This window comes from Colletotrichum destructivum, chromosome 8 (assembly GCF_034447905.1).
Source record: "Colletotrichum destructivum chromosome 8, complete sequence".
Lineage (NCBI taxonomy): Eukaryota > Fungi > Ascomycota > Sordariomycetes > Glomerellales > Glomerellaceae > Colletotrichum > Colletotrichum destructivum.
In genome coordinates, this window is record NC_085903.1 from 2,245,538 (window position 1) to 2,260,401 (window position 14,864).

Here is a 14,864-nt window from a genome sequence, read left to right on the forward strand (position 1 = left end):
GCACCTTCCCAGCTGCGTACCTGCCCGGCCAACCACCTCACCCTTTCGATTCATCCTATATACCCCCCAAAAAACCCAAAGCTTCCATCACAAGTTCAGCTATGATGCAGACCACCCCGAGGGGGACGCCTCTCCAGGTGGTCTAGTTGGTGAAAGCGAGAAGACTCGCAAGTAGGGAGTCACAAATACTACCAGACCCTCTAGGTTCGAGTTCCCTATCACCTTGTGATGCGACAAGCTCGGGTAGCGCGGGGTGTCTTAGACACTGGGCGTCAAACAATCTTTTTCCCCTTTTCTTACTCCCTTTCCATTTTGTTCTGCTTCCTTGTAATATCCTTCTTTGAACAAAAAAGGCTCGCTGTTGCAAGAAAAAAACGTTGAAAAGATATGGATGAAGCTGTTGATGGGGGAGGGGAAGGGGGGGGTTGCGGCAATGCTGGCCGGACCCTATGAGGTGCGATGAAGGGCACGTGACTAATGAATCTCTGGGTGGTGCCCGTGGACGACGAGGGTGGCCTCGTTGCGGAGTGTGAGGCTTTGGGCGGGTTACGGCTAGGTATGGTAGAACCATGGCATCTGTAACTCAGTCTTACGAATGGGACAAACTTCGAAGACAATACAGGCACCACTGTGCGTCAGCCCACAGCCGTGGGTGTATGTTCCGTGGGCGTCTACCATCTATCCTACAGAGTAAATTTCGTTGAGTACTCGGGTGCTGGGCGATCTCGCCATCTTCTCAGTGGTGACTATTGCTTTGGCCTAGGCATGCCTATGTACATTTATGTTTGGACCTCCCGGCAACAAATTGCAGACCAACTCCGAGACTCTCAAGCGTCTCTCAAATCAACGTTCCAAGCACGTAAACTACAACACTCAACCAACGCTCTTGCCATATCACTTGAATTGGCCAGGTCCTCCCTCGCCTCGAGGCTGCGTTTTCCACGAGAGTAGGCTCTGGTTGCTTGCTCTCAGACCGAATGAGAGGTGAGTAAGGTTAGGGTCATCGGTAACTCATGCCTGTATATCGCCAATGGCCAAGACAGACTGGGCGTGTCGAGATGATTGACGTAGACGCTTACACACTAGTGGAATGTTTCAGGCGCGTTCAAGGACCGGTGTAACATCATATGAACGTAGCGTTCATCGACTCGGGGGTTGTGATCGTCATCAAATATTGGTATCATTTAGCATGCAACGGTTCTCAGCCCGCTCTAGCTGCTCACTTCCACCGGCTCTTCCACCGGTCATCCTGGGCACCTAGCGCTCATACCTTCTTGGAAGACACACTCGCAAACACATGCATGCTCTCGGCATCTCTGTTTCCTTCATTCACCCGCCTCAGTGACCACGGCCGCGGAACCTCCTGTTACCCCGATCGCGCCACTTGCCTCCACGGCCGCCGTGCCTCCGGTCCCCGTGTCCGCGGTCGTCGTGCATGTCCCTCTGCCTATCGCGCTGCTGCTGGAACGATTCGCCGTCTTCCCTCTCCGCATCCCTCTTGGGCTCGTCTTCGCCCTCGACCTTGGCGCTCGGCTTCTCCAGGTCTGTCCTCCACCGCGGGTGCGCGCCGTACTTGCAGCCAGGCCCCTCGGGGCAGAATCCGACCAGGTAGTACGCACACAGCTTCCTCCGGACGTGCTTCTTGCTGCAGCGCGGGCCCAACGGGCAGAAGCCCTTGTCGTAGTGCGGACAGGGTGGCAGCTTGGACTGGGGGTCGATGTGGAGGTACAGACACTCCTCGCCGTTGGAGCAGTAGCCGTTGCGCATGAAGAAGTTGCACTCGGGCATCTTGCGCAGGTTATACTCGTGCAGGAACTCACACGACTCACCCTTCTTGCAAAGGCCGCGGAGCCAGTGCTTACAGACGAGCGAGGGCCCGCCCGACGGGTTTGATGATGTCGACGACGCGTGGCGATCGGGGCAGGAGGCGCCGAGGGGGCAGTGACCTGCGAGGAACGACTTGCATTGCGGGCGGTCCGACGAGAGCTCGTGGCGGTAGGTCTGGCGGAGGAACGGCGTGAAGGAGAACGACGTCGCCGTCGGGGCGTGATTGAGGATGTGAGTTGTTTCCGGCCGGGGCGCGACAGCTGCCATATTGTCGGTCGGTGCTCCGGGGAGAGCTGTTGGTTCGGGAGCGATCTGATCCGTCTGGTCCGGTCTTAACGTTGTCGCGACCAAGTCGTGCCGAGGCTGTAGTTTCTCGTCGCCGGTGCGCTCGCTTGTTCAATCGGTCCCGGGAATGATATTCGCCAAACGATTCCGGGGATACAAGACGGTAAGAGAAGATCGTATTGTGCGTTATTTTCAGTTTCTGGGTGTTTGTTTGACCGGCCAAGCACAGCAACGGTTGACGTGCAAATTGGGAATTGTACGCGCTGCAAGGTGGTTTGCGAGATTCAAGGTGAGGCGTAGGAGCTTGGATTGGCTCGAAGCTTCAGCCCAAACGTTCCATAAAATTAGTCAGCAACCAAACCCGGCCTGGGCATTGAAGCTGCGGTGGGGCCGAACCCGATCTTGCGTGGTCCAGGCTAGTGCAGTATGTTTTCCCCCCTTCAACAACTGCAGGTTCTTGGCCACAGAAGATGTGTAACGTCCGGGAGGTGTTTAGTCCCCAGCTCGGTTATCTGAGTGGACAGCCGATCATCATGTTGGATCAAGCAGTCCTCCGATCCAGCCGAGTACGTACATCAACACGCCTTGCCAGTTGTCCAACTAGTCCTGACGATCTGGCGCCGAATTATACACTGCAATTGTCGAACCGTTGGGATGATCTGAAGCTAGCGGCTGCCAAGATGGCCGTAGACAAAAGAAGGTCAAATTTCAACCGATGTTTCTGGCATCATTCTCAGAACCTGCCTCACAATGACGGCTCTATTGGAAGCTCCTCAGGTGCCGAGGTGAACCGAAATGAGTACCCGAGACTTGCAGCGAGGGCCGCAGGCTTAAGACTGTCTACGATGTTGTAAGACAGACAGACGGATGAAAACGAGAACCAAGAGACGCTGGAGCCGGCAGCATGTGGGAAGCTTTTGATAACGACTGTGTTTGCCGCTTGAAGTAGGTCGACCCCTGAGGGAAGAGAAGGGCAGCAACACACAACTAAGGCATCAGAAAAAGAAAACACACAGCTCGAGGACTACGGCGTGCTTAATGTTCTCTTTACCCTTGTCCCGGCCAGCTTTGGGCAGAGGATACGAGGCATGGATCGCCGTGATAGCGGCGTGCGTTGCCATCCTCGTAGGCCAAGACGTTGGAGCATAGCTGGTTGACAGACCCCACCACCTTCTCAAAGGCTCTGATGGGAGGGGGGGGGGTAGGGGTGTTTTGAAAAGTTGGAGGCGGTTGTCACCTACATGTGTCGACATGATCGTTCCATATTCCTGTCAAAGGACTGACTGTAGGTTTCTTGCCGGGACCAGGTAGCGGGGAAGAGCCAAGGGATCCCAGTCCCGAGCCTACAGAGACAGCCCGGAAACTATTCTCACCGCTAACATACAGCAGCGACTGGATCTTGACAAAGCAATACGCACCGATCGAGCGACGAAGTCTCGGTGTCGCGAACCCTCCATCGTTGCGGGTGGCCCTGGAGCAAATTTGAGTGAACAGAACTCAAAAGCCAAGCTTCGATAAAGTTTTTTTTTAAGGAAAGAAGTGGCAGCGTCGTACATTGCCAGCTACATAGCTGCAATCACTTAGGCATTCGAGAATGAAGGTCACCACGGTGCACCCCCAATTTGGAGCTGCTGTGGAGCCTGACCTGGTGGTCCAGACCCTTCGACGTCTGCAGTGTGTTGACCTTTCCACCCCTAGGGCAACCCATTGGGGTAAGTGGGCATTGGCAAAAGCTGCAACTCAGTTTCTGCAGACTCAGTGCCGTGGTAATGGGTTCTTTCGTTCTGCAAGACGCAGAGCATTCGATGCATCAGAAGCGGTTTTGGTTCCCAGCCCAAGTGTCGAGGTGGATCACAGATCCACCTCGAGCAGTGCTCCGAAGGTCTCTCCCCCTCTGATTGCTGTGTTACGCTGCACGATGTCTAGAGCATATACACCTGCTGCCGCTGGCAAAGTAACGAGCCATAGCACCCTTGCGCAGAAACCCTCTTCGTCCAAGATGCAGGGTAATTGACTACTGCCTTGATACTACATCGGCTGTGGCAGTGAGCGTACAACATCAGTGACGATCGACTCCTGCTTCACCTGTCGCCGTGAGTTGCGGGCGGATGAGACGGAACCATGGGTCGTCAGATTTCGCCTTGCCCTCCGAGACGGGCCGAAGGCTTTGGCGCGGACCAGAAACGGTAATTGGAGCAGCGGTAGCTGCCCTTGTCCACAAGCTTCTGCATTGCTTGAAGGTTGATTTACGGCATCCGGTTACATCGAAGCGAGGCCGCGTGCTACGACGGGGCCAATGTCGAAAATGTTGACCGCTGTGCCACCGAGTCAGACATGATTCTCGAGAACAGTGGATTGGGTGAGCCCAGACTAGTCTCGGTGTGCTCAACTTCTAGCCTTTGGTGCCGATATGAGAAGCAGATATCTCGACTGGTCACCAGTTCATAATCCGATGTCCGGTATCTCACAAGTCTCCCACCCAATGGACAAGTAGGAAGGTTTTCCAACACAATCCATATCAAGGTAGATTAGCTGGATACAGACGGTAAATATCTGGCGTTGTGAGGCCTACGGCAAGCTCGAGTGGCATGGCGTGCTTCACGTCTTTCGAAGGTTCTCCCTCTGGCCATTTGGCACATCGGGTAACGGCCATCGCGAAATCCGTGAACGCTGCGGTCGTTCCTGTTGTGAGCGTAGAGGCGAAGGCATTGAGACAAATTTTGCACCTCGAGGTCGAACTTGCCGTCGTCAACACGCCCTTCGGCCATACGCTTTAATGGCCCTGGGGGGAGGTTGGGTTGCTGGGCAGTTGGAGCGTCATTGTGGATGCCAGACACTATGCAGTGTATCTCCAAGGCCCACGAAAGCCCAGCGACTCCAACGTTAGGTTAGGTAGCATTGAGGCCGAGAAGACGAAGCTGCAAGACGGAGCACGGTACGTATCACGAGCGTGCTCCGTCGCTGATGGGATCCCTTTCTTCTGCAGCGGTTGAACAAATCACGCTCCTACGCGCAATGGAAGTAAGGCCAGGGGGCGGGCGCTCACGAGTCGGGAAGACCGACAGAACCCTCGAAGGGGCATTCTGTTCCGGAATTGGTGCGTCCGAGCTGTTCATAATCCATGTCAGCGGAAGGTGTAAACTATTCGTGAGTGTCTGTCGAGTGGAGGAGAAAAGGCGCCGCAAAGGCTCGGATCGAATCGATGTTGGGCGGAGACGAAAAATGATAATGTACACAGATAGGTATGTTGGGGGGGCTTGCCAGGGTCCCTGAAAAGACCCCTCCCGTTCTCTCAACCAGACCGTTGCCAATGGGGCAAATTGCAACCTGGAACATGTGCCGCTTCCACCACGGTCTTCTCTGATTTGCTACATTGTTGCCTACTGCACCTTTCAGGTAAGGAAGAGTAGGCACCTGAAGGGGTTGGCGGTGTCTAAAGCAGACAGACACGGCGCCAACAGTCACGACTACCTGTTACAGAGCTCAAGAAGCATGCAGCATGAAGCATGAAAACGGCAGGAATGCGAGGTGAAGAATGTGGGGCCATTGGGAGTTGGGGGTCAATCGAGGGCGTGGGCAGTAAAGAGAGACACAGTTCTTTTGGAGGTTCCTCCCCAGGGTTCAACAAATGCTCCATCATGGTGCTCGCCAAGACTGCAGAATGACATGCGCTTTCCTACTTCTTTTCTATCCTTCCATTTCTCCTTCTACTGCATTGGACGGGACGACGGTGGAGATGTCGGTGGACCCATCGTTGTCGGGTTCCTTCTTTCTTCAACCCCTCAGTGGGAGCCAAAGGGGGGAAAAGATCGAAGGAGAGAAGGAGGGGTCTTTTCTCCGTCCGTTCAATCCCCTCCTTACTCGTGCCCTTATCCTTAGACAGTGCATTGTGTGAGTGCTCTCTTTTTCTCTTGCCTATTCCTGATAGTTTCGGGGCAGCCAACCTCCTGTCCCCCTCTTGAGATATCTCAACGCGGCAAGTCAAGTACTCAAGTGCCTGCCCGGGCAAAGGTTGTAACACCTTCCTCAAGTTGATGTACATAGCGTCTTCCCTTCAGAGTGGGAGGCCCCACTCACCCTTCGCACCTCCCCCCTGGATCTGTCCAAATCACGCCTAAGAAAGCTCCTCCTGCCTCTGGAATGTGAGCAAATGAAAGCAATGACACCGACCGCTCCTCTCGGCCGAGGATTGGTGCCGGGTTTTGCTGTGTTGCTTGGGTTGCGCCAGCAATGGAACCTAACAGGTCCCAGTGAACGTGGACGACCTCACCTCCCTCTCATCAGGACATGGACCTCAACGGCTTCCCATCTCTTGCCAGTTTCTCCGCAATTTCTTCCCCTCATCTCCTCCTTCGACGTTGCGCCTGTTCTAGCGTGTCTCTCGCAGTTTTCGGCCTCTCCCTACTGCCCGAACGAGTAACATGGGCCGCCATCGACTCAAGCCACGCCCGGACTCGTACAGCTCAAGTCCCCAGCGCTGGGTTGATGGCATATTGCGGACACAGTCGTTCGATACGAACAACCGCAAAGTCAGTCACGTCAATGTATGGCCATGCTTGTTGGCCCTGTCTGGCTAGGTGCTGCTAGGATTCCTGCAGCCAGCAGTCTCTCGCATCCAATAGACAAAACTCGACTACTGCGACTGACTTACATACGGAGCCCGCCCGCATATGATCCATCGTATGTGCAGCCCACCACTGGAACGCCAGGGTGCAAAATGCCCACGCGGATAAATCACGGAGCAACAACACCTCGATGTTCGCCAATGTCGATCGACCTGTCACAGTCACTACCTCCGACCATGCTCTCTCCCTTCTGCCTCGTGGACAACTGCGCCCACGCCGGCCATGGCGAGACAAGGGGCACAGCGAGCAGCATCCACGGCCATGTGTCCCTTGACGAGGACCGTCGCCGCGTTGATTGGCCTTCACTTGGGACCTCAATGAGCAAACAAGACAACAATGCGCCCTCCCTCATCCATCACACCATGCAGCTGCCGTCTCTTTGCGCCTTCTTGTCGATACCCAACTCGACCCCTCCTTGTTCAATGACCTCATCAACCCAAATGCTCGGATTTTCCAGGCCAGAGGGCAGCTTCCAACGTACCGTCATGTGCTGCCAGCGTGGCATGCAGTCGTCTGCACCCGTCCTCCACCTCAACCCATCAACTCTGTCGGCTGTTTCTATCTTTTGGTGGGGCACGCTCACGCAGCCAAGCTGCTCCGACATGCCCGCTCGACTCCTACCCCCCCTGCCATTGGGCCACTCACATATCACTGGTCAAAATGGCCGACTGAGACGACCGTCTCTTACGACCCTGTTGTTTTGGTGTCTCAGTCGTACTCGAACATCGACGCTCTCTAACCAGGCCGGCTTGTTTTGCTCTGAACTTCACCGCCTGAAGCCAAAGCACCATGCGTGGTCGTGCGTGATTCACTGGCTCACCCCGGTCTCCAGGCGCATGAGCTGGGACCCCCCCCCCCCCCACAAGCACCAGACACCGCCGTCCCGCCCGAGGGTGAGGGGATGAGAGTTCCAGTGCATGCCAACCCACCAGCCGGCCCACTGCTTGCACGTTAGTGTGAGGAAATACTGTCCGTCACTGCTCAACTCAAAAATTCCAGCAAGTTCGGCCTCCAATTTGACCGGCAAGCGACAGACAGGCAGCCGATGCAATCCAAGCACGAGGTTGGGAATGCGTGGGAGACACCAGTCGCCGGAAGCATCGGCGCGCGCGCAGGGCATAATACATTGCAGGGTGGGACAGCATTCGGTCTCGCGCAGAGAGACAACAAGTTGCTTTAGAGTTTTGGTCCGCGGCCACATTTACATACTGCATCGCCATCTCGCAGCCTGTCGTCTCGTCTTAGGTTGAAAACGCCTCGTGGACTCGCCGGGCATACTTTCTTTTCCAACGCCGGTTTTGGTGCTTGTCTAGGACTACAAAGCCCCGGAATGACGAATTTGGAGCTGGTCTTGGAACTGTCAACCTCGACTTCCTGGTCCAGGCACGGTCCAAGTTCAACCGGTCTACCGTCTGTCTCACAGACCACTTATTTGCGCTATCCTGCTTTTCAACGTCTCCCAACTCACCTTGTGGCTGAGACCAGCACGTGTCGAGGCAGAAAATGGAACTGCGAAGAAACATGCCTCGACCCTTGCACCATCCAATAGGCTAATTTCTTGCCTGGAACTAATCTGAAGAGCCCTTTGCTGTCTTTGGCCGCTTCTTGACACCTTCAAGCATCCGACAGACGGTCCGACTCGTTGATGATGCCAACACCGATAAATTCGAACGAAATTCGAGTAGGAGGAGGCCCTCTGTGCGGCGTCTGATGGCCAGAGAAACAAGCACAGTACCAGTACAGTTTCTGGACCTGCCTCCACGGCAGACTTTGAGCCAGGATCACTGTCTCCGCATCAGTCCCATGTTTGCATTGGACCGAGAGAAGGCACAGCACACACGGGGCCATTTATTACCGTGTCTAGGAACTCGAACCGCAACCCATAGAAGGCACAGACACAGGCGGCGGCAGCCAATACATTGGAAGTACCGCCGACTCCTCCCTCAATGCCTCACAGCTAAGACCTGCATGTACGACCGGGCAGGCGTGGAGAAAGTAGCTGGAAGATGCAGAAGAAAGTGGACAAACAAAAGAGGAGGTGAAGGAGCGAGAGTAGCGGTGCGGTGCACAGGGATGTTTCCTGTCCTCCCCTACAACCCTGATCGTCAACTGCCGCCAAGCAAGCGCCTGTTGTGGCCGTGGCCGACGGCCGGGTCTGAACTGCGAGAACAGACTCGCGCCGGGCTAATAACGTACGGGCAAGAGGGCCAGGACGGGCAGCAGGCTAGTCAAAGCAGCGGCGCCATAGTAACGCAGTAAGGCGACAGCGTCCGACCACAGCACCTTGCAATTTGGCTCTTCCTATCTCTTTGCCTTCTTTACTGGTACTCCGGGGCTTCTAGCTCATCCAAATCACTATGATATATGACTTGACAAAATCTCACCACCATGTGCCCCCCTGCAAGCGCAATGAGTGCATCCAAGTGCGTTCGGTTTTTGCACCCCCCTCCCCCTTCCCCATCCCTCTTGCACCCCCAACCCAATTATGTCATGCATCGTGACTTCAAAGTACCCTGGACCCTCTTGTAATTTTGATACCCGTCGTCCCCACAGGCCGGGCATGCTCTCATACTACCATACCCTCCCGCGTTCGCTCACCGTAGCATCTTCTTGTCAGTCCCGCGCTATGGTGTTTAGGTACAGCTAAATATATAGACCATCCTTCCCGCTGTTGGAGACACAGAGGTTCGGGCTTGCTGCCTGAATGAACGGTTCACCACCCAAACATGCAACTCTAGGTCCATGTCTTTCCCTTCATGTACTGTCCTTACCACCATTGCCTTCTGACATTGACTTTCTGAGTTGCTTTCTTCTTCCTTTGGACTTTGACATTTCCCCCCACAGCTAAATCCCATGACAACCAGAATCAGGATGAGTTCATTCTCTTCCTCTTCGTCCCCCTCGTCGACGACGTCGTCATCGTCGTCTTCGCGCAAGTCGCGCAGGACGACCAGCATTTCAAACGTCATGTACACCAATGCCGTCTACTTCCCCAACGAACGGATATACCAGGGCGATACGCCTGCAGCTATGAACTATGGCTGCATCAACCATGTTTACTACGCCTTTGCGAATATTTCGTCCGACGGGGGTGTTTTTGTGAGTCTGCCCAGCCAGGACACCAGACACATTTTACTAAACTGGTGTTGATACAGTTGAGCGATGAGTGGGCCGATGCCCGCGCACCAGTTGACGGCGTGCAAGGCGGCCTGGGTTCCCTCATGCACTTGAAGCAGAAACATTCACACCTACAAGTCATCCTATCCATTGGCGGCGGTAATTCAAGTGCAGTGTTTCCCTCGGTGGCGGCAAACACATTGTACAGAGACAACTTTGCCAGGTCTGCGAGGGGTCTGGTGGATGCGTCGGGTCTGGATGGTATCGACAGTAAGTTTGCCAGCTTGCAGTAGGTAGTGGACGAATAGCTCACGTTTTCTCGACCAGTCATGTGGGAGTATCCATGCGATTCCGAACAGGGCCACCATTTCCTCGCCCTTCTCGCTGCGGTTCGCCTACACATGCCCGAGAGCCATTACCTCCTTACCGCCGCACTGCCCGCCGCGAAGGCAGTTTTGCAGTACATCGACCTCGGACAAACGGCCGACTATCTCGACTACCTCAACTTGATGGCCTACGATTTTGCCGGCCCCTGGACACACAGAAGCGGCCACCACGCCCAATTGTATGCGATGAGCAAGGATGAGAATTCAGGTGCGTCGGGAATACAATATGTGGTCTCGAAAGGCTTCCCCTCGCAAAGAATCCTTCTCGGCATTCCCCTATACGGCCGCAGCTTTCTGCATGCCGCCGGACCAGGTCAAAAGTTCAAGGGGGCGAGTACGTTTGAATACCACGAACTCCCCCGTCGAGGAACGAAGGAAGTCGTGGACAAGAAATCCATTGCAGCGCAGTGTGTCGGTGCGGACGGCGGCTTCGTGACGTACGACAACCCCGATACGGTGAAGATGAAGGCGGCATTCTGCAAGCAAAAGAGCTTAGGAGTAGGTTCCTGGCCGTCTACGTTGAGTGCTGCTGTTACTGACAAGTTGACCAGGGGCTGTTTTACTGGAACGGACCAGCTGATGCAAAGGACAGCTCGCGGAGCTTGATAGCGACCGGGTTCAGAGCTCTGCACAGCTCCTGATGGAAGTCTTGCGGGGGCATTTGGCTTTGGACAAGCCTCAGACATTTAACAACAGAATGCCGACTCGAAACGGCAAATGTCGGCCTACCGGGCCGATGGTTATCTACAAACGATGGATGCATTTGCAAGGCGCAGGAAAGGATCTACAACATCTGACGAGGGCACAGCTTGGCGTTTGATTTCGGCGACCCGCATCACGAACTTTAGCGGTTGTTTTTTTTCCTTCTCTTACCTTCTACCCATCCCTTTGATTTCATTACTATTTTCCCTTGTATCTTGCATGAAACCATGTCGGGCGGCATGTTTGAAGGCCTAATTTGTGGCTTTCGGGGGGAGGGGGGATGATTACCAAAAGTCTGGGGCAGCTGATGATATCCTACATGGGCACGAGGTAAACGATGGGGTGGGGTGTGGCTTGACTTTTTTGCATGGGCATCATTCAGATTCAGCTGGGATTGTCATTACTGTTCGCGTCATGACTCACATCATAGACGGGGGAAGCCCGAGGGAATGAGTGAGTGGGATGTGAGGGGGTTAGGTAGGATTCTGTGTACTATGTTAGATTTAATCTGAGCACTGGGAAACGTCGTTGGAACGGGAGTGGCACATGTCGCGGCTCTGTTTCCAAGGCCCAAACAACCTCCTTGCCTCCTTCGGAATTTGTACGTTTTGTACCCATCGTGATATTGTGTGTGTGTGTGTGTTGGTGGTAGTGGTGGTGGTGGAGTGGGCTGATCAGCCATTTGGTGGTGGGTGTGGATTACGGAACGCGTTGTGTGTGTGTGTGATTGAGTATGTGATTTGAGTGTGAATGGCAGAGGCAACCCACGCAGATCATTGCGCGGGGAGGGTGCGAGTGAGCACGCATGTGGCTCTTGCATTGAAAAAGGTGGGAAACGTTCTCCCCCGGATGTGGGGATCGGAGCCCACTCCGAGATTCGGAACACGGAACGATTTGGTACGGCCGGCCGGGGGACACGGCCCAATCAAGAAGTTGGAGGTCGATCGATTGGGGAGGGTTGTTCTGTCAGCCCGAATTCGTCCGCATCACTGATTTGAACCCCCCTCCCCCTTCTCCGCCCCTCTTCGTTTTCTTTCGTTATCTGCGAGGGGTGGTTGGGGGTTCTGCGTATAAGTCATCCAATGGGGCGTTGGTAAGAACCAAGCGAGGCGACCGATTCGGCATGTACTTCTCATCCTCATCCTCATCCTTGCCTTCGTGCTCCTTGTTCTTTGTGTCTTACTAGTCCCAGGGCGTAGAGATGGGCGGAGAGCGCGGTGGGGTCACGGTTGGGGGGTTATGTCGCGCCCCCGTGTTACTGATTACTGGCTCTTCATTCATTATTTTTTATTTTAGTGACTTGCATGGACAGGTAGATGTACACGACGAGCGAAATGGTGTCGGTTCTTTCAATGGTTGTTAGAGAATTTTGGGGGGAGGGGCATTTGGGGACGGAGAGTCAGTGCTCTGCATATGTGAGGCGTTGCATTCCGAACAATCATTAGCCAAGAGGACGCTATGGAATTTATGCTGTACATGGATTTCGGTGCTTTCTTTTCCCTTGGATCCATTCGTGAGAGGGCGAATAAGAAGGTGGAAGGAGGAAGCACCGGAGTTTGCTGATTGGAGCTGATGTCGTCTGTCGATCGGGTCTGGATTCAAGGGGGGGGGGGGGGGGGGGGGGGTAATCGATCAGACTAGTCGGATCTTCGGTTCGTCACTCGGACCTTTCTTATGCCCAATATGGCTATTCCTTGTTCTTGAAAGGGATTTGGGGAGGAAAGGGTTCTGGACGGCTGGCGGCGTCTGCATGCTAGTGAAGTAAGACTGGGAGAATTTGAATGAGGGTGCCTGCAAGGAGACCGTCATTCAGAGTCGTACAAGCATGCTTTCAGGCTTTCGCATCGAATGCAGATGGATGGATGGGGGTCTGCAGGAAGCCACTGCGGGACGCTCGATCAGGACTATGGGTAGCAGCAGGACAGGGGGGTGTGCGCTCTTCCTTCCGGAAGAGGTGGCAGGTTAGTGATTGATGACGGCGAGACACGGCGAGACACGGCGAGAATGGATGTGCTGTACACGTGGGCTGGTATCACGGGGTAAGGGACAGGCAGGTTTGGGTGGAACGGTGTGTCAATGCGATGGCGAGGTTGTCGGTAAAGAGGATGATGTGAGGTGAGATGAGAGGTGAGATGAGGTGAGATTTCTTTAGTCGTGGACGTTGCGGCGTGTCGTTCCGAGGTGTGGAAAGTGTCGGTCAGGCTTTACGGTGTTTTGTCGGCGCGATAGCGCGGACCCAAAAAAGACTCTAGGCGTGTGTGTGTGTGTGTCCGGGACGCATTGATCGTGTGACGGTGTGTCTAGCGTCTCGTGGAATCTTGTTAGTTCTATTGTTTGGGCAACTTCTCAAGCCTCAAGCCTCTTGGAGGGTTAGGGCGTCCGAGACGAGAATGCATTCCATACTAAAGGACTCTAGTCCCAGGGGTGGCGTGAGGAGTCGTGGTGCAGACGGTGCGTTTGGGGCCCGATATAGAAACATCGGGCGCCGACGCCTCTTCCCTCCATTGATTCAGCGCCTCACTTTTCTTCGGCCTGGTCTCGGGAGGCTTGTCTTCCAGAGACCGCTTCACCTTGCCCTACGGATAGATGGTCATCCCGGACCTTTGTACCTTCTCGAAGCAGTCTAATTCGCACGAGCGCAGACAGCCGAGGCGGCGCACTGACTCGGTTTTCGCGGCCCTTTGAGTGCGTACGTTTCGATCCCACGTGGGAAAGCCGGTGCCTGCTTGGTCTGGCAGCAATGCATCGTCTCCGTTGGCTCTGACTCCGACGCGACGCCGCGCTGAAGAATCAACAGCGCCGCGCTGCCTCGGGGGTGGTGGGCAGTCAGCACAGGAGGCGGGAGTGGAGATGGGAGGGGAGAGTAGACGGGTGGGCAGCATGGTCATCCCGGCAGGCAGGCGAGGTGCGGTATACGTACAAAATGTGAGGCGAAGGGCGTAGTCGGGCGGCGGCCGCCAGCCGCCGGCCGATGGCGGGTGCGGGTGCGGGCAGGGTGGAGGGAGGATCTACGGTGCTTCCCGTGGCGAGAGGGACGGAGAGGGTCTCGAGGAGCCAGATGGGGGAGGATTTCCAGATGACATGACTCGGTTATCGGGGATGATGTACTTTGCTGAAGAATTTCCCGGCAGGGGTGGTGCTTAAAGCGACATATCTGTAGCGGGTACATGGGCAAGTGACTTGAGTGGAGGGTTATAGGACAGGGGGGAGGGGAGAGATTGTCGTTGGTTGCCTTTGGGAAAGAGGGGGTTGGTCGGAGCCGGGTTGCTGTCAGACTCTGAGGGACGCATTCTGCTTATGCTCACATGTTCGAGGGAAAAGCGGGTGAGGACAGGAGTGTGGTGTGAAGAATGGGAGATCAAAAACCTCTGCGCTGCAGCAATCGATCGCTGGCCGTCTATCTAACGCCGGACTGACGATGGGAGGGTCGGATTTGAAGTATCGGAGGTCACAGGGCGGACGGGGATCAGGCCAATGCCGAAGTGAGCCGGGCGTGCGGGCTTCTCCCAATTCGAATTCGGGGGGTTGGGGGCGCGAGAGCGATGTTTGCTGGTTGACCAAGATGGTGTTGCGATTGCGCAGGAAACGAATCCTGACGGAGTCATGACGGGATCGGGGAGGGCCTGGTGGTGTCCGACTGTCATGTGTCATCTGATGTTAGTAATCCTAGCTGGCTAGCTGTCAGGCCGTATCGGTCCCGGCCGGGATTTCAAGCAAAGAGGCCTATTAGTATATGCGGTTCAAGGTCTGTGGCTTGAGTCAAGACATCCAGGTAGGTGGTCAGTAATGGGTTCATCATCTAATGGGTGTGACTCCTGACATGGCCGTGGAAGAGACTGTGTTTCGTCTGCTCGTGTTCTTGGTCTATTTACCACGCGTGACTTGGAGGTGGGTGGATGATGCATGCTGCGTGAGAAACCAT

The 14,864-nt window shown here is 55.0% G+C and overlaps 5 protein-coding genes across 5 annotated transcripts; 2 read left to right on the forward strand and 3 right to left on the reverse strand.

The window, feature by feature from the left end:
• Window positions 1–1,166: 1,166 nt before the first annotated feature.
• On the reverse strand, window positions 1,167–2,375 carry CDEST_12550 (Putative Zinc finger, CCCH-type, CPSF complex subunit CPSF4). The gene has a single exon (XM_062928706.1). The coding sequence runs from the start codon at window positions 2,092–2,094 to the stop codon at window positions 1,339–1,341; it is 756 nt and encodes a 251-aa protein (XP_062784757.1). The 5' UTR covers window positions 2,095–2,375; the 3' UTR covers window positions 1,167–1,338.
• Window positions 2,376–4,140: 1,765 nt separating this feature from the next.
• Window positions 4,141–5,235, reverse strand: CDEST_12551 (uncharacterized protein; the record flags this gene model as incomplete). Its single annotated transcript, XM_062928707.1, has 3 exons — window positions 4,141–4,337; window positions 4,685–4,987; window positions 5,172–5,235. The coding sequence occupies 3 exons, from the start codon at window positions 5,233–5,235 to the stop codon at window positions 4,141–4,143; spliced, it is 564 nt and encodes a 187-aa protein (XP_062784758.1).
• Window positions 5,236–6,877: 1,642 nt separating this feature from the next.
• On the forward strand, window positions 6,878–7,642 carry CDEST_12552 (uncharacterized protein; the record flags this gene model as incomplete). Its single annotated transcript, XM_062928708.1, has 1 exon — window positions 6,878–7,642. One exon carries the CDS (start codon window positions 6,878–6,880, stop codon window positions 7,640–7,642), a length of 765 nt encoding a protein of 254 aa, XP_062784759.1.
• Window positions 7,643–8,015: 373 nt separating this feature from the next.
• Window positions 8,016–11,459, forward strand: CDEST_12553 (Putative glycoside hydrolase family 18, catalytic domain, glycoside hydrolase superfamily). The gene is made up of 4 exons (XM_062928709.1): window positions 8,016–9,836; window positions 9,893–10,124; window positions 10,182–10,738; window positions 10,792–11,459. Exons 1-4 carry the CDS (start codon window positions 9,591–9,593, stop codon window positions 10,879–10,881), a joined length of 1,125 nt encoding a protein of 374 aa, XP_062784760.1. The 5' UTR covers window positions 8,016–9,590; the 3' UTR covers window positions 10,882–11,459.
• Window positions 11,460–13,518: 2,059 nt separating this feature from the next.
• Window positions 13,519–14,442, reverse strand: CDEST_12554 (uncharacterized protein; the record flags this gene model as incomplete). Its single annotated transcript, XM_062928710.1, has 1 exon — window positions 13,519–14,442. The coding sequence occupies exon 1, from the start codon at window positions 13,828–13,830 to the stop codon at window positions 13,519–13,521; it is 312 nt and encodes a 103-aa protein (XP_062784761.1). The 5' UTR covers window positions 13,831–14,442.
• Window positions 14,443–14,864: the final 422 nt, after the last annotated feature.

What these genes read in the sequence shown, in the direction of transcription:
- CDEST_12550 (XM_062928706.1), bottom strand. Translation starts at nt 2,094, where the DNA reads ATGGCAGCTGTCGCGCCCCGGCCGGAAACAACTCACATCCTCAATCAC.
- CDEST_12553 (XM_062928709.1), top strand. Translation starts at nt 9,591, where the DNA reads ATGACAACCAGAATCAGGATGAGTTCATTCTCTTCCTCTTCGTCCCCC. An exon ending in GGGTCTGGATGGTATCGACA is followed by an intron (nt 10,125 to 10,181) that starts GTAAGTTTGCCA and finishes TTTCTCGACCAG; the next exon opens with TCATGTGGGAGTATCCATGC. An exon ending in GCAAGCAAAAGAGCTTAGGA is followed by an intron (nt 10,739 to 10,791) that starts GTAGGTTCCTGG and finishes CAAGTTGACCAG; the next exon opens with GGGCTGTTTTACTGGAACGG.